Source organism: Mytilus galloprovincialis, chromosome 11, assembly GCF_965363235.1.
Source record: "Mytilus galloprovincialis chromosome 11, xbMytGall1.hap1.1, whole genome shotgun sequence".
In the NCBI taxonomy this organism is placed as follows: Eukaryota; Metazoa; Mollusca; class Bivalvia; order Mytilida; family Mytilidae; genus Mytilus; species Mytilus galloprovincialis.
In genome coordinates this window covers 56,554,078-56,571,613 of record NC_134848.1, presented here as the reverse complement: position 1 = coordinate 56,571,613, position 17,536 = coordinate 56,554,078, and the positions used below count along the sequence as shown (strand labels likewise).

The following is a 17,536-nucleotide window of genomic DNA, read 5'->3' as shown; positions in this document are numbered from 1 at the left end:
AATATATCTTTATAAACACATTGATGAGCTTTAAGTTTATTAGTGAATTCTACTAAAACTTTGATTGCAACAACGATGATTTTTTTTCATTTGAAAGGCCGAAAAACTCTTTAATCTTCAACCCTACCTATGATAGTTCTGAAATGATATATGTTTCATAAATCAGATATGTTTAATTTGATTTCCTTACTTCAAGTTGAACAATATATAGAATTTGGACTAACAAACCTAGGATAAGATTTTATAAACAAAATGCATACTTACTAGAAAGGATTTCCTACCATTTGACTTCATGACATCCTATAGCTGACGACAATTAAGAAGATGCATCATGGTACAAAAGAACAACTACGATAACACACAAAAAGATAGAAATAGTTCAAAATACATGACTTACAATCTTATCATGGACCCTGAAACACAAAAACAAACGTATTTATATCTTTTTTCAATCAAATGACTCCAAATATTTAATTTCATTGTGCTTCTATATATTCTCTTATTTTCTTGTCCCCTTTTATTTCTATTTTGAGGGAGATAGGAGGTCTTATTACAATGCCTGTTCAGGGATAACTTACAGTATTTTAATTATTTAAACTTAAAATACTGCATACATATTAGATGGGACTCGAGCTTGTCTTTAGGCGACAGTAGCAATTAAAGCAGCCTGAGAACTAAAGGTGTGTTATTTGATTTAAGAATTATGGATGTTTAAGAAATAATTCATAGGAGAGGGGGCTTGGATTTATCGTGATTTTAACATTTGTTGGCCCTTATGCAAAATGTCTCACCACGACCGATAGATAGTTGAACTAAATATAACTGAATATATATTTCTGACACATACCAATTCATTTAATCCTAATCTAAAAGGGTCACTAGCTGTCACGTCATTTTGTTTACCGATTTGACCTAAATTCTCAAATCTGATTGATCAATTATTAAAACATTTTTCAAATTGCCATATCACGGAAACAATACATTGACCATGAACTATGAAAGAGGGGCGAAAGATACCAGAAAGACAGTCAAACTCATAGCTTGAAAAAAAACTGACAACGCCATGGCTAAAAAAAAAAGACAAACAGACAAATAATAGTACAGAAGACGCAGCATAGAACACTAAAGACTTAGGAACACGAAACCTACAACAATTTTGGGCTGATATCAGGTGCTCCGGAAGGGTAAGCAGATCCTACTACAGAGAAGGCTAGTTGAGTATTTACTTGTTTCTGTTCAATCACGTGTTGTTGTAACTGGGATACGTTTGTTTCAATGTCTGGATATCCTTGTGCATCTGCAGATTGTCGGAGTTGTCGGGATCAGTCAAAAGTATCCTCCTCTTCTCATGTTTAAGGGATTATACATCTTTTCAACTTAAAATATGAACAACTACCAGAACACATATAAATAATTCCCAAGGCATTGTATATGTTTAAAACATAGGACTTATTATCTTATCATTATTCTTCTTATAGCAAAACAAAGTCTTAAAACCTATCTGCCATGGCAAAATTGTTGCAAATTAATTTATATTATTCAAATTATAAAGTTGTGTGCTAGGTTTGTTTTCAATTTGCTTTAAAAAAAAATATTTTGCGTTTTTGTAAGATCATTCAACAATATCCAAAACACAAACACATTTTGAGAAGAAATAGGAAGATGTGGTATGAGTGTCAATGAGACAACTTTCCATTCAAGTCACAATTGATGTATTTATATTACAGGTCAAATTACGGTCCTCAACACGGAGCATTGGCTCACACCGAAACAGCAAGCTATAGGTTGCATTTCTGTAAATATTGGCAATGCAATTTCCCATAGGAACTCCTTTTACGGCTAAAACGGTACCACTTTTACTATGAAGTTTTGAAAAATAAATCTTATCCTAGAATTGACAGTTCATATGCACCCCAATTTGTTTCATTGGTCAAAATATAGGGCTGTGCGGCATATTTTCTACGTTTATATGCCCTGAACTTCTCATAGTTTAAACTAACACTAATTCTCTTAACTACCTCTACCTCGAATTAAAGGTTACATCAAATTTCAATGTAAACAATATGCACATGTATATTTATTGGTAACATTCCCAAGTTATGTGAGATGGAACACAGAGAGCATAACTGGGAACCAGTATGTAATCAAAGTTAATTTTCTATGAATATTCAAGATCTCTCAAAAGAGGCGTGTTTTGAGAAACAGCTGTATTTACTAAGTGCAACCTATAAAGGGCCCCAAAACAAATACTAGTGTAAAATATTTCAAGCGAAAAAACCAATGGCCTTATACATATGAAATACGAGAAACGAGAAACACTTATGAACCATAATTTTAAACCACAACTACTTAACATCAAATTGCTGACTTAAGACTGGTGTAATGCATTAGCATTGAGTTGAAACGTTTAAATTGTCTAAAATCTGAAACAATAGTGTAACATCACAACATGGAAAGACACACTATAAAGCAAAGTATTAATTTGAATGTTTAACCCCGCAACATTCTGTATATATGTGCCTGTCACAGGTCAGGCTCTATATAAAACTGAAATTTTGAATACCGTACATACAAAACTTGTTCTGCTAAGAATAGAAATTTATGTAGCCTTTTTCTCCCTCGGAAGGTTCGTAAATATAGAAGCTTCCTTTTTTTAAAGGTATAAAGGACATGTCGCTGTTGTTAGAAGTGCATAGCTAGGCCCATTGTTCATACGTATTTATTCCCATGTAAAATATATCATTTAGTTTGTTTCTTGTTATCTTCGCCTTTTTACAGGCATATAATCTAAATATGGAATGTTTGTTTTTTTACAAAGAGAATTGATCAATTACATTGCATTTACAGAGATGACCGATATCGTGATAGATAGCATTTTATTTGTATTATATCCACCAAGTAATGTGTATTGTCCTATAAAGAATTTTTGAGATTTTCAAATGTGCGTTACTAAATGTTTGGAGTATTATTTTCATTTTGGTACAATGTTCTTATGTAACTTTATATTTTAAATTGTAATTCATACCTACATTCATATTTATCAAGTTGAAAAAGCGAAGGAGAAGGTGCCAAAGAAACAACAACACCACAAAAGAGCAGAAATCAGTCTAAGGATACCAATAAGTCTTCAACTCAGCAATAAAACCCCGTTTGAGGAGGCTCACAAACAATATTGTAATGCTATTTTCATAGGTGAACACGTATGCCCCAGGGAAAATGAACGTCGCACCATATCAAATGAACCGTAAAAATAAAGAAAAATTACTAACAAGGAACAGATTACATCTAACTTGTGACAGGCGCCAAATGTGATAGGATAAACCTATTTTTAAAACCGCTATGGCTGCCTATAAAAATTTAAAAACAGAATACTAGTATGATAAAAAGGAAATTATAGTACTGTTATCTCAAAGGCACTACCATAGGGTGACTTTATAAGATCCAATAATCTTACGAACAACAGTTACTTCAAAACACCAAAATGATGAAATAACGGCCACAAACATTAAGATATGACATAAAGTAAGCACTGATGAGTTATCTGACTTGAGCAATGCACGACACCTTCAAAAGGGGGTATGGCACTTACACATGTTCATCCTATACATTCGATATAAAATGACAGTACTGACACCTCCTTCTACATTTTGTAAAACACAATGACTACATAATTCCATCTATGATAAGACGTTTCTTTGATTGCCTTACAGGTGATAAAACAGTCAATGCGCTGTACATTTTGCCGCGAAATTAGGAGGAAACTACATTAATGATTTCCTTAGATCTTGTCGTGTATAGAAATTAATAAGATTATGTTTTCCGCCAAATTACATCAACAGTAAGCTTGATTTTACCTCTATTATAGCCCTTACTCGGCCGAGTTCTAGAATGTCCTACGCAAGTCAAGAGTAGGTAATCTGTCGAAAACAATATTCTCCTGAATCAAAAGTCGGTAATACGCAGAACTCTATTTTATTTGTAAGTACTAACATATGGCAACCATACATACAATCTATTCAATTACGGATTGTGTAAATGTTTGTTTTAATATTTGTTCATGCCTTTCGAAAATGAATCAGCCCGTTATGTTCGTCACCTAAAATCTTTAAACCGTGCGATTTAATAAATTCCGTTCTATTCTGCATTCCCCATCCGATGCCATTTGCAGCAGCAGGTTCACGTGACATGCTACTAGGGAGACACATAAATGTACTTAAAACATACAGCGTTGCAGCGCTTTGGTTGCCTTGATTCTTTTTATGGTCCGAATGTACGCATGGATCTACCGCAGATACAATACCGTCATCCTTCAGAACCCTTTTGATGTCTGAAATACTGAAATTCGGATTTGGAAGGTCATGTAGTGTATCAACCAAAGTTATCCAATCGAATTTCTTCGTCCACGTTTCGTCTAAATGGTCGTTTTCAACTAAAACGAATTCGACATTTTGTACATTTTCCTTCGCTTTTTTCTCCTTAGCCTTTTCAATTGAATTTCGATCAATATCTACGCCGTAGATTTTGGCATTTGGTAAATGTTCAGCTAATTTAATGGTTAAACTGCCAGGTCCACATCCGAAATCCAAAACATTGGTTATTGTATCTTTGTGAAAAAAATAAAATAAAACAACATTAATTTAATAATTATTATACATCGGAACTAAATTCAGTACTTTTCAGCTTATAACTTTGAAAATTGTACTATTATACATGTAACTACGATTGCAAAACCGAACAGATTTTAAATTCTAGCGATTGGTAGTGTTGTGTTTCGGAGTACTTTTGTGTGTAACAGTAGTATTTTCATCCTTCAAACGATTTTTTTTTTAACGTATATCTGTTAAACGTTATTTTCGGTTTGAATTAAAAATTAAGTTTTATAAATTTCGTAATTAAAATTGAGAATGGGTATGAATGTGTCGAAGAGACAACAACCCAACCAAAGAGCAGAAAACAGCCGAAGCAAGCAACGGGTCTTCAATGCAGCGAGAAAATTCCGCACCAGGAGTTGGTCCTCAGCTGGCCGGCCTCTAAATAAAAGTGTGTACTAGTTTAGTGAAAATGGACTCTAAAACATATAAACGAACAAAATTTGTACATGCACACAATTCAATTTAATTTCACTGTTTACATTGCAATTAAGTATGACATGTTATAGTCACTTAAATGATAGCCAATGGCATAGCTTATTTAAGGAGATACTAATTAAGTCATAACATCCACCTGATCAAAGATAGAAAACAAACATGGCACCTAATCACGATGTAAGTTTTGACAATACCCAAATATAATAAATAATATTAATACCATTGTAGATTAGTGTTCTCGATGAAATTCATTACAATATTATTTTATATTTATAAAAGAAGACCTCGAATGATTACTAAATAACCGAGGTGAAATAAATATATTGTTTAATTTTCTTCATTCATCGGGTAACCAGTAAATTTTACATAATCCTAATTAAACCAGTAACATGCAGAGTTATCGAAGGTAATTATGACTGGAATAGTTGCATATGGTGAGATCCCCTTATACCTCTAGTCAATTTAGGATAAGAAACGCATATCAATATGTACAGTAAAATTCAGTTTGAAAGAATTTAAGAAATATATGTTGTGTAGTTGATTCAGCCTCATTCCATAAAAAGGAAGAAAAGCATGACTTTGGTCTTATCATTTCATACCTATTTCCTTGAATCCAACCGGAAATAAGTTTTCATTGATCCATTTACTGTCACATGACTTTTTGTTATGGTCCAACCACAGCAACGTATCCAACTGGTTACTGTAATCGTATCCTGAAATCATATTTTATGAGTTATGTGATAGCGTATTACACAAGCTGGGACATTATCAATTTGTTATACAGTGTGACGTTTACGGAGAGTTGTCTCATTGACACTCATACAACATCTTCTTATTTATATACATTTTGTACATTATATGCAGCTAAGTATACTACAATCGATTCGTTAAATCAAAGATTAGATAGATAGAGACTAATTACAAAATGTAGAATTAATGGTCTTACAATCAGAAGATTGGCGACAAAACGTAGTCAGAAAGCTACCAATCAAGAAGATACCAACCATTGATTGAAGATCAGTTATTTTACAGCACTGAAAGCCTCGTGTTTTCCAAATTAACAACAACCAATCTGCTGAATTGGAAGATTATTCCTACCAAATATTTTAACAATCTTGGTAAAAACTTTATTGTCTTCAACATGAATTTAGGTAATATTAAACTAATAGATGGACTTTGAAAAATACCCGATTTTTTATTTACAAGTAATTTCAAGTTGGGTTTAAACAGGAGGAGGTTTATCAACATTTTCTAATCACTTTTCTAATATTAAAAAACATATTATTTGGGGAAATAAATATATTAAATACCGCAACAAATGTTTGTTTTCCCGAATTGGGTTAAAAGTTGATTGGTGTATATTAACGACATATTGTGAATTGGATCGTGAAGGAAATTTATCCGAAAGTTTTATTTTAAAAAAGTTAATTAATAAAACAAACTGGATTGCAGAGTTTAAGATGTTAAAATCCTGCATCCCAAAAGAATGGATGCAAGTTTAAAAAAAAAAGAAAACTCCGTTAAGAGTATAATCAATATATGTAAGGTTAAATCAAGATGGCAAAATAAACAAATTGAAACAAAAGATAGCAACAATAAAATACTCTATAAAACTTTAGTAGATAAAAAATATGCAAAGCCAATCGGTATCAACATTTAGACAACATGTTCAAAATTAGAATGCATACCACCTATGTCATTTGTATACGATTTTATATTTAAATTTTTATGGAAAATAAGTAAAACATTTTTAGATGAAAACTGCTTCAGTGTATTATTCCTACAAAGCATCTTCTATTAAAGTGGAAAATATTATCTGAGAACGATAAATGCAAATTGTAAAACAAAAGAAGATTATTTGCATTTCTTTATTACACTTTTGAAAGATTTATGGGAGAAAGTAAATTATCTTATAGCAAAAACGAATTTTCAAAACAAGATATTAGCAAAACATATAGTAATTGGATACAAAATATCAGATCAAGGGTATAACGGTTTTAATTAATTCTTGACAATTAGGTTTTTTGTATTTACAAGTCGTACTATGTATCCGAGCAAAAAATGAAATTTTTCAATGTGTATGCTATGTTTACAAAGGAGCTACAAAGGTTTATGAATGAGAACGAAACAGTATCTCAAAATGTATTTTTCATAAAGTTAAAAAGATTGATATAATTGATGGAAAAAAAATATGTTTATATTTCATTATTTTCTGTGTATTTTCCTGGATACTCAAAAATATTTCACAGGGATACTTTATTGAAGCTTGGACAATGAAGTAAAGTTGTAACAAGCAAATTGAAAAATAAAGAATATGTATTTGTTGTAAAAAATTAAAAAAAAAAATCCGTTAGCTAGCGAGCAAAAAGGATCAATAAACTATCTATAAGAGAATCAGTTAGTTAACTATCAAGAAGTTAGCAACCAATTAGGATCAGTTAGCTTATTATCATCATCAGGTAGTTAGTGATCATAAGGGACCAATAAGCTAACGACCATAAAGTAAGCGACCAATGAGAACCAGTAAGCTAACGACCATAAAGTAAGCGACCAATTAGAATCAGATAGCTTATGATCATCATCAGGTAGTTAGCGATCATAAGGGACCAATGAGCTAACGACCATAAAGTAAGCGACCAATGAGAACCAGTAAGCTAACGATCAAGAAGTAAGCGACCAATTAGAATCAGATAGCTTATGATCATCATCAGGTAGTTAGCGATCATAAGGGACCAATGAGCTAACGACCATAAAGTAAGCGACCAATTAGAACCAGTAAGCTAACGATCAAGAAGTAAGCAACCAATTAGAATCAGATAGCTTATGATCAGCATCAGGTAGTTAGCGATCATAAGGGACCAATGAGCTAACGACCATAAAGTAAGCGACCAATGAGAACCAGTAAGCTAACGATCAAGAAGTAAGCAACCAATTAGAATCAGATAGCTTATGATCAGCATCCGGTAGTTAGCGATCATAAGGGACCAATGAGCTAACGACCATAAAACAAGCGACCAATGAGAACCAGTAAGCTAACGATCAAGAAGTAAGCAACCAATTAGAATCAGATAGCTTATGATCAGCATCAGGTAGTTAGCGATCATAAGGGACCAATGAGCTAACGATCATAAAGTAAGCGACCAATGAGAACCAGTTAGCTAACGATCAGGAAGTCAGCAACCAATTAGGATCAGTTAGCTTATGATCAGGTAGTTAGCTATCAATTAGAAACAGTTAGCTTATGATCAGGTAGTTATCGATCATAAGGGACCAGTAAGCTAACGATCATTAGCGATCATTAGGGACCAGTAAGCCAACGATCATTAAGTAAGTGACCAATGAGAATCAGCTGGCTAACGATTTGGAAGTTAGCAACCAATTAGGATCAGTTAGCTTATGATCAGGTAGTAAGCGATCATAAGGGACCAGTAAGCTAACGATCATAAAATAAGGGACCAGTAAGCTAACGATCATAAAATAAGGGACCAATAAGGACCAGTTAGCTTATGATCCGGTACTTTGCAATCATAAAGGATCAGTAAGCTAACGAGCATTATATAAGGGCAAATAAGGACCAGTTAGCTAACGATCTGGAAGTTAGCAACGAGTAAGGATCAGTAACCCATCGCCTGTTTTTGGATTTAATGGGCGTACGATTGTTACATAAGCAGTAAATGAAACTTGTTAATGTAAGCATCTGTAAACGCTATCTGTTAATAAAAATCAATTATTTTTCCTTGTCTATATTTCATTAAAGATATTGTTCATTAGAATTTTAGATTGAGAGATATAAGTAAAGATTAGGAACATTTACAAGTATAAAGTTCAGAGAGAGAGAGAGAAAAAAAAGGATATTAGCATACCTTAGTGAGATAGTATCGAATATTTTAATTAAAAATGGGAGATATAATTTACCTTTTGGTCCGTCCTCTTTAAAACATTCCAATAATGAGGCGGTATTCGCAGCTATAAGAGGTAACACACTGGCGAATCCACTCGATTGAGTATGGGGTTTGCATGCTTCCGGTATAAAGTATGTATCATCGGGTGTGATACTAACAAACCCAGCAGCTGACATACATCCTAACCATTCTCTGACATATCTAAGGGAAAAAAGAGAGAAAAATAACACATTTATGTAAACTATAACAAACCCAGCAGCTGACATACATCCTAACCATTCTCTGACATATCTAAGGGAAAAAGAGAAAGAACAAATCGGTTTATACTTTTAACCTTTTCCGGGGCCTTTATTCTACAAGTGCAATTAACTGTGTAAATATATCATTAAAATATTTATGTAAAGTATATCATACTTGTATTACGTGGTTGTCTAAGTGATTTATCTACTGTATTCATGTATACTATTAGTTTGTTCACAATGATGTTTCGAGTTCAAACTGCACATGTTACTGGGACGTTTGACTCCAATATCAATATATAAGATTGTCAGTTTCCCTACCGAAGGTATGAGTATCTCCCCACCAACTTCAAATAAATTCACCAATATAACTGACATCCACAAAAAAAACCACAACAGTGCTAATAAAGGCTTAACAAAAATATAAAATATCTGATAATCAACCAATCGTGATGTCATATTAAGTAGTGTAGATGCATAACATATAAAGCTAGTGTTTATATTGTCCTTTATATACATCCATGAAATATTTGCCACTGAGAATTAAGAAAACACGAATTTATGAAACACTATAAATCGGTAGAATGTTATGGTCTGAAACGGATGTGGCCGCATTTGTGTTCATTCCTTATATTTAAATGCAAGCTGTATTTGATGATAATACATAACATATATAAAGGTTGAGAATGAACACGGATGCGGCCACTTTCATTTTTGACAAAAACCATCTGAAAAGTGACATATTATGGCATATTTGATAGAATTTTCATATTTAAGCTTGAATTTGAACGTCTTTAATGACTAAATCAGTTCCAATCTTTCTCATACAGTTATTGAAGTAAAAGTGTTTAAAAAGTGTCCAAAATCTTTCAACAGATGAACCTGAATTTTGAGGCCAAAAACGGCCCTTACCGGACCTACTCCTTTTTAAAAGGGATGTACATGGGTTGGGGCCTATTTAAATGTTCATTTATTTGTACCTGTCTTAAGTCAGAAACCTGTTGTTCAGTGGTTGTAGTTTGTTGTATGCGATCATAAGTGTTTAATTCTCATTTTTTTATATAGATTCGACCATCGGTTTTCCTGTTGAACTTGTTTCCACTTGTTATTTTGGGTTTCTTTATAACTTGCTGTTCGGTGTGACCAAAGCCTCTGTTTTGAAGGCCGTACCGTTTTATTGATTAAGTTTTTACATATTGTGACTTGGATGGAGAGTTGTCTCATTGACACTCATACCACATCTTCTTATTTTTATGATTTAGGTATAAGAGCAGATATCGCTATCTTACTTAACCCCCCTATGATAAATTTGAGAGTGTTATCAGCACAATATATCTAAGTTATAGTCATACCTTTCTTTCAGTTTGCATGACACAGCGAGCTCTGTTGATGTAACCGGGGAAGTGAATTTCTTCAGAGAATCAAATAGTCCAAGTTTATGACCTATGGCTATTTCTAAAGCAATAAAACCATTCGTCACCGTTGAAGAAAATTTTTCAGCATATTCATCAAGTTCCATTATGACACTTCTACTTAATAGACAAAGACATTTAATTTAAAAAAATATTCAAGATGAACTCATACTGGTAGTATAACGACTTCTGAACATTGATATTTAAGGACGCCATCAAGAGTTGGTTACCCGTTACGATATAACTTTCCGACAGATGATCACGGAAATGATCTACTATAGTAAATACAACGAACCATTCAACTTTTATTCGATCCGACATCACCGAACGAGACTTCTATCCCCAAATTTGTACTTACACGAGAAACACGACGAGCTCGGCATATGATGTGGGATATGCTTTCTCATCCGTAGTTCCTGACTATTATTGATTGTGTCCGTGTTGCTTAGACTTATTTTCTAGGTATATGATGTTTTGTATACGGGTGTTTTTGCTTTTGTCTAGTGCAAGTGTTGTCTCTGTCTGGTTTAACTATTATATGTGTGTTTTTTTATTATTCCTCCTGCTGTTCCTTTTTTCATTTATTCTTACGGAAAGTATTCATGCATCTTTTAAGTTTGATGTTCGTGTCGAAATTAAGACAAACATATGTGATCAGTTCATTTCCAATAGAGTTCACTTGGATTTGAACCGAACAGTTACTTTAACATTTTAAAGGGCGAACTAATCTGTGTTTATTTCGCAAATAATAAATTTTTAATATTTCATTTATTGGCGACTGTTTTCTTTTTCGCTACATATATAAATATTTAAAATAATGCAGTTACATTGTATATGTCGTGTATATTTTATTATTTTGTACAGGTTATTACATGTACCAATTCAATACAAAATGTGAAACAATTTAAACGAAAAAACAAACTTACTGATTTAGGACTTAGCCAACCAAGAAAACAAAATATGACATACAGCAGCCAACTACAACCACAGTCTCCTAACTTGGGAAAGACATAAAAAAAAAAGAAACTCCAAATTTAATGTGACACTTTAGAAAGGATTCAACGCTCATACCCTCATTCCCCATCCTAGATTTCATAAATATTCAATAATTGATACATTCTCTTTTTAACCCCACAGTCCGGTGGGTGCAGTTTTTCATCTTGAATAACAAACCCACTCGAGGTAGAGGGAATTTACAAAATACGCTGATAACTATTGTAATGTTTTGATGAAATGAAAGTATGTTTCAAAATTATGAAGTTCATATGATGGAAGGGAAAATAAATTGGAATAATATCTAATGGTTATTGGAAACGCCATGGCTAAAAAAGAAAAAGACAAACAAACAATACTAGGGAAGCGTATTAGTGCTATGACCGTTTTTTTTTAATTTATATTTCTGTATTAATACACAAGACACAACATAGGAAACTAAAGACTGAGCAACACAAACCCCACCAAAAACATCACAAAATACCAATGAGACAGCAATCCTGCAGTAAAAACAAACCATTATACATATTATCTTTAATAGTAGATATGTGTCAAGCTCTAAACTACTTAAAGTCTATAATAGTTTTTTTAATAAATCGAACAGAAAATTCTGCGAATAAAAAAAATCAAGATATGATGTTCTCTTAGAAAAAACACTGACGAGAGTTCTGGGCTTTGGACCGTCGAATGCTTATGTAACAGTTCAATGCTAGGTTTGAGATCTCCCCCTTTTTAATATCGGCTAATAGACGAAAGAAAAAACATATATAGCACATCTATTCTACCAAAAAAGAAATAAGTTACAAAGAGTGTTAAATAATAAAAGATATAATGGAAACTATAATTTAGTACATAGGGAAGCATTATATTCTAAATATCGTTCAAATGTTGTTGTCCCGGAAAGTCTACCAATATTTGTATAAATGATCATGGAAAAATGCCAATTTACCTTATGTTGAAAAATATTTTGATCACGACTGTTATTTACGCGTTTGCTGTTATCTTTACACAACTTTTTTAATTAAATATTCCGTTAGCAGAGGATTTTAACAAAATTAAAAACTATGATCATACACACATTTTATACAGTTGGAGTTTTGATGATCTTCTGTTAATACTCAATGGCTATTAATTCGGTAAAAGGGTCACATATAATATCAAGAATACATACATAGAACAATACCGCACATACCAACCTAGCGGCTGAGTATTTTTAAAACAACGAGTGTGCTTGGAGAAATAACAAAACGACGATTTAACCTGTTAAGCTCCGCCATATTGGGATCACCGTAACTGCAATAACGATGATCAGTTAAACACCAGTGTACAGGTCGCTGTCCGACCTATTTATAACTTTAACACAATAAACAAATTTCAACCGTATTTGACGATACATCTTTGGTTGATTATTTTTTTGTAAATAAACATTATTTTTTTATTAATATTTTGAAAACGGATACGCCTTAACAATAACACCTTAATCACAATAGGATTGATTATGTTTAGAATCGCTATAAAATATAATATTGTAATGTCGGTGATTTCAGTTGACTTACACTGTTACACATGTAGGCCTACATCGAACACTGATTTATCGGATAGTATATTCAATGTAAATTATACATTTTCATCGGTAGTGTATGTAAAAAATAAAAAAAAAACGTTTCTGTATAATGTTATCACCAATTAAGTAAACAAAATCATCTTAAATTTAGGACTATATGATTACCTTAACAAGAAGCGTTACTCTATGTTCTAGTTTATAACCTCTTCAGTTAACGAATAGTACGTCCACGACTGGCACGTTAAAAACAAACCTATTTGATTGTTCCGTGACTTTCCTTTTTTAATAAGGAAATAAAAGATTTGCCACTATAAATACTATATTCATCGTGTTTATAGGTCGAGTTATCTCGCCTGCCACAATCTTAATAGTTCTGACAAAATCAAAAACTATGATAATACACACATTTTATACAGTTGCAATTATCTTTCAAGTTATTTGTCAACAAGTTACGACTATCTTCTTTCTATTATTTCGGTTACAAGGTCACATATGATATCAAGAACACATACATAGAACAATACCGCACATACCAACCTAGAGGCTGTGTATTTTTTAAAACAACGCGTGTACTTGGAGAAATAACAAAAATACGTTTTTACCTGTTAGGCTCCGCCATGTTGAGATCACCGTAATTACGATGATCAGTTTATCACCAGTGTACAGGTCACTGCCCGACCTATTTATGACTTTCTAACACAATGAGCATATTTAAATCGTATTTGACTTGTAATACATCTTAATTTGCTTGGTCAATTGTTGGGAAATGAACATTTTCTTATTTTGAATTTATTGATTAATATTTTGAAAACGGATGAACCTTAACACTATAAACACCTTAATAACAATAAGAATATATTCGTTATATAAAATAATACTGTAACGGTGATTTCAGTTGAGGTTGACTTACACATGCATGTACATCGAACACTGCTTTACCTGATAGTACTATATTCAATGTAAATTATACATTTTCATTGGTAGTGTATGTAAAAACTAATAAAAATATTTCTGTATAATATTGTTAAGTACGTTAAACATCAAATAAGCAAACAAAGTTATCTTTAAATTTTGGACTTTAATTACCTTAGCTTTAGCGTTCTAGTTTATAACTTCTTTAGTTAGAAAATTGGAACAGTGATCAACACTCTGATCAGGACAGTGAATGAATAGTGCGTCCACGACTGGCACGTTGTACAAAACATTATTTGATTGGTCCGTGACTAACTCTTTTCGATAAAGAAATTAGCGATAATTTGCTACTATAAATAATCTTTATAGGTCGAGTTATCTCGCCTACCACAATCTTAATAGTTCTCAGGTGGCAGAAACCAGTTATTTTACAATAAATCTTTAGAATTTCATGGATTTGTGATTTTATTTTCTTGAAAATTCATTCAAGCTTATATACAAATAAAATGTATGGTTTCAAGGAACTAAGATGTGTGAGTGCTAATGTAAATATATAGAAAACCTTTAAATTTGGGTGTCTGTCCAGCATGGAGATTTTAAAATTATAAATGCATTGCAAATAAGGCAAAACATGTGATGCTCTGATACCAATCTAATCCTCACCTGCAGAATCCTGCTCAAAGCCGACAAAAATTTTAGCTAAAATTCAAGACAGAAAGGATATTCAGTGAATTAGAGCCTTGTCCGAACCTATCCTTACCATCAAAATCTCAAGATATTTTTGTTTACATAAAACTGAATTTTCCCCCACTTTGATTGGATGCCGTCAAGTGAGGAGACCACAATTTTGACATCTGATTGGACCTATATGTGAAGGAAATCCCCAACCTGTGTATGCAACTACTTACTTGTTTAGTACAATAGCCTAGAATTTACATTCATTTATTTTTTCAGTCCACATGATACAATTATATACCTCAATACTTAACTATAACAAAATTTCTGCGTGGGACACATGTTCTGGTACACCAAAACTGGTACCTGCCACCTCAATTGTAATACTTCTGTCACTATATTTCAATGAGAGAAACAGTTGAGATCAGTTAGGATTTCTTTCATACAGGAAACAAACCCAGTAAAAGTACGCATAAGAAAAAGTGAACTCAGTAGGGGTTTGTAAGTATATGTGTATATGTAATTAGGAAAATTTTCAAATTATAAAGGTTTCCAATTTCCAAAATGCATCCTTTCCATGAAGTAATAGTTAAACATCGAGGGATAGGTGTGTTTGTGTAAGACATAATGGTGTCCTGGAAAATAGTGTCCACATGGACAGTTTTCATAGAATTCAAGTATTGAATAATGTCCATTGACATGGAATGTTGTCCCCTAAATAGACAGATTGTTACAGCAATAACTATGAAATAGTGTCCACTTGACTACAAAATGTTATGAAATATTGGACATTTTTTCATGGGGAACATTATTCAATCCTACTATTATAAATAAAATGTGTCCTCCAAGGGAAGTAATACAAAGGTCATTATAATGTTTTATTATGTTTGAATTTTAATAAAATGAGACAGCTTAATTTGAAATTGATTAATATAAACAAACACAAAATGGATGGAAAGAAATACAGAGACATTTATAACTATTAAAGTTATAATCAATATCCAGATAGTGCAAATGGAAATGAAAGAAGGACTTTTAGAAGGAAATGTGAAAAGTTTAAAATAGCTGACTATGCGGTATGGGCTTTGCTCATTGTTGAAGGCCGTACGGTTACCTATAGTTGTTAATGTCTGTGTCAGTTTGGTCTTTTGTGGATAGTTGTCTCATTGGCAATCATACCACATCTTCTTTTTTTTTTTATAGATATCGTATTATTCATATGTCATGATGAAAGTGGATGCTATCTTGGTATTAACAAGACAGTTACAAAAATTACTTCTAAATATTACTTTCCAAACATTATTGAACATGTAATGAAATATATACAGTCAGGGGCATTACTTAAACATGTAATTTTTTAAAGTTACTTATATAAGTAATTTTTGTTTTTGAAAATAAGAAAAATACTTAATAGAGTTATTTTAAATTTCAATAAAACATAGACTAAATGTAGTTTTGATGAGGTTTTACATAATTTCATATCATAGAGTTAAGAATTTATTATATTTGAGAGCATTATAGAGATGCAGGGTTACTTTAAAAATTATGACAAAAATATTACTCGAATAAGTTATTTGAAACATTTTTAATAAAATTAATATTGAAACTTATTTAAGGAACATGTGTACTTGGTTTGGGTTACAAATTATAAATAACTTCAAGTCTTAATCAATTCACAAGTATCTATCTATTTATATCAGTCTACCTTCAAGATTTTGGAGGAAAATGAGAATTTAATTGTCTCAAGGTACCAATCTTTGACCAAGAAGCGTCGGTATGAAAGATACGTGCGTCAGAAAGTTAATTAGTGTTTCAGAAGGATTAGATTTAATATGTCAGGGGAAAAATATCCAGATGACTGTGAAAAATTGTTAAACCTAGTAAAATCTGTATTATTGGACACCTATAAAAATAATATTCAGAAAAGTTACTTATATAAGTAATATTTAAAATAGCCTCGTTTTCAACATTACTTGAATAGGTAATTTTAATTGTTACTTGTTTAAGTAATGCCCCTGACTGATATAAAGACATGTGAAGAATGTCAAAAACAGAAAAAAAAGCCAAGACAGTACTTCCAGTTCTATGTCCAGTGCCTTGCGGAAGGAGAATATGGGGGAAAATAGGGATTGATTTAAATGGGCCGTTCATAAACAAGGAAAGACTACCAATATCAACAAATGGCTATAGGTTAGATTATTTATTGTTAAAAGCAATTTAAGAAAAATAAAGTACAATGTGTTAAATGTCCTGGTATAATGCAATTTTTAACATCATAAAACAATGCAGGTTTATAGTAATGAAATAATGTTTTTAACTGATAGGCAAGTACACTATAACAATTATTATTCTATCTGTAAAGTATAAATATTGTTATTTTTCTATGTAAAAAAAAATGAAACATAAAGAAACCATAGATAATTTTTTTAAACAAATTGTTAATTGACTGGCTAAAATGTAATTCAGATGTGCCATTTCATAATCATGACCTTGAACATTATTGTCTGTCCGTAAACTTGTTTAAAAACTGTGGAAAGATGTACTTTTATTATTTACCAGCTTACGTAATTGTATATATTTTGTAGTAAAACATACATTTCTTTTTTGCAGATATGTTATATTATCTATCTAAATGGCCAGAGGTATTTCCCCTGGTACAGACTTTTCCAACACATTGTCGGCATTCCTATGTGAACAAACTGTGCGCCTGTACAGAAAAGAGGTAAAGGAAGTTACTGAGAAATTGTCCGAG

At 32.1% G+C, this 17,536-nt stretch overlaps 1 protein-coding gene across 4 annotated transcripts; it reads right to left on the bottom strand.

Annotated features, from left to right (window-relative positions):
• Positions 1-3,956: 3,956 nt before the first annotated feature.
• Positions 3,957-14,386, bottom strand: LOC143052424 (S-adenosylmethionine-dependent methyltransferase Rv2258c-like). Of its 4 annotated transcripts, none has more exons than XM_076225453.1 (6): positions 13,800-13,843; positions 11,567-11,638; positions 10,581-10,757; positions 9,003-9,190; positions 5,687-5,800; positions 3,957-4,603 (listed from the first exon to the last, which is right to left on the bottom strand). In XM_076225453.1, the coding sequence occupies exons 3-6, from the start codon at positions 10,745-10,747 to the stop codon at positions 4,056-4,058; spliced, it is 1,017 nt and encodes a 338-aa protein (XP_076081568.1). In that variant the 5' UTR covers positions 10,748-10,757; positions 11,567-11,638; positions 13,800-13,843; the 3' UTR covers positions 3,957-4,055. The 4 variants fall into 4 exon arrangements, with proteins under 4 accessions (XP_076081568.1, XP_076081569.1, XP_076081571.1 ...); XM_076225454.1 differs by lacking the exon at positions 13,800-13,843 and adding an exon at positions 13,363-13,572; XM_076225456.1 differs by lacking the exons at positions 11,567-11,638; positions 13,800-13,843 and adding an exon at positions 14,284-14,386.
• Between the last annotated feature and the right edge of the window lie 3,150 nt (positions 14,387-17,536).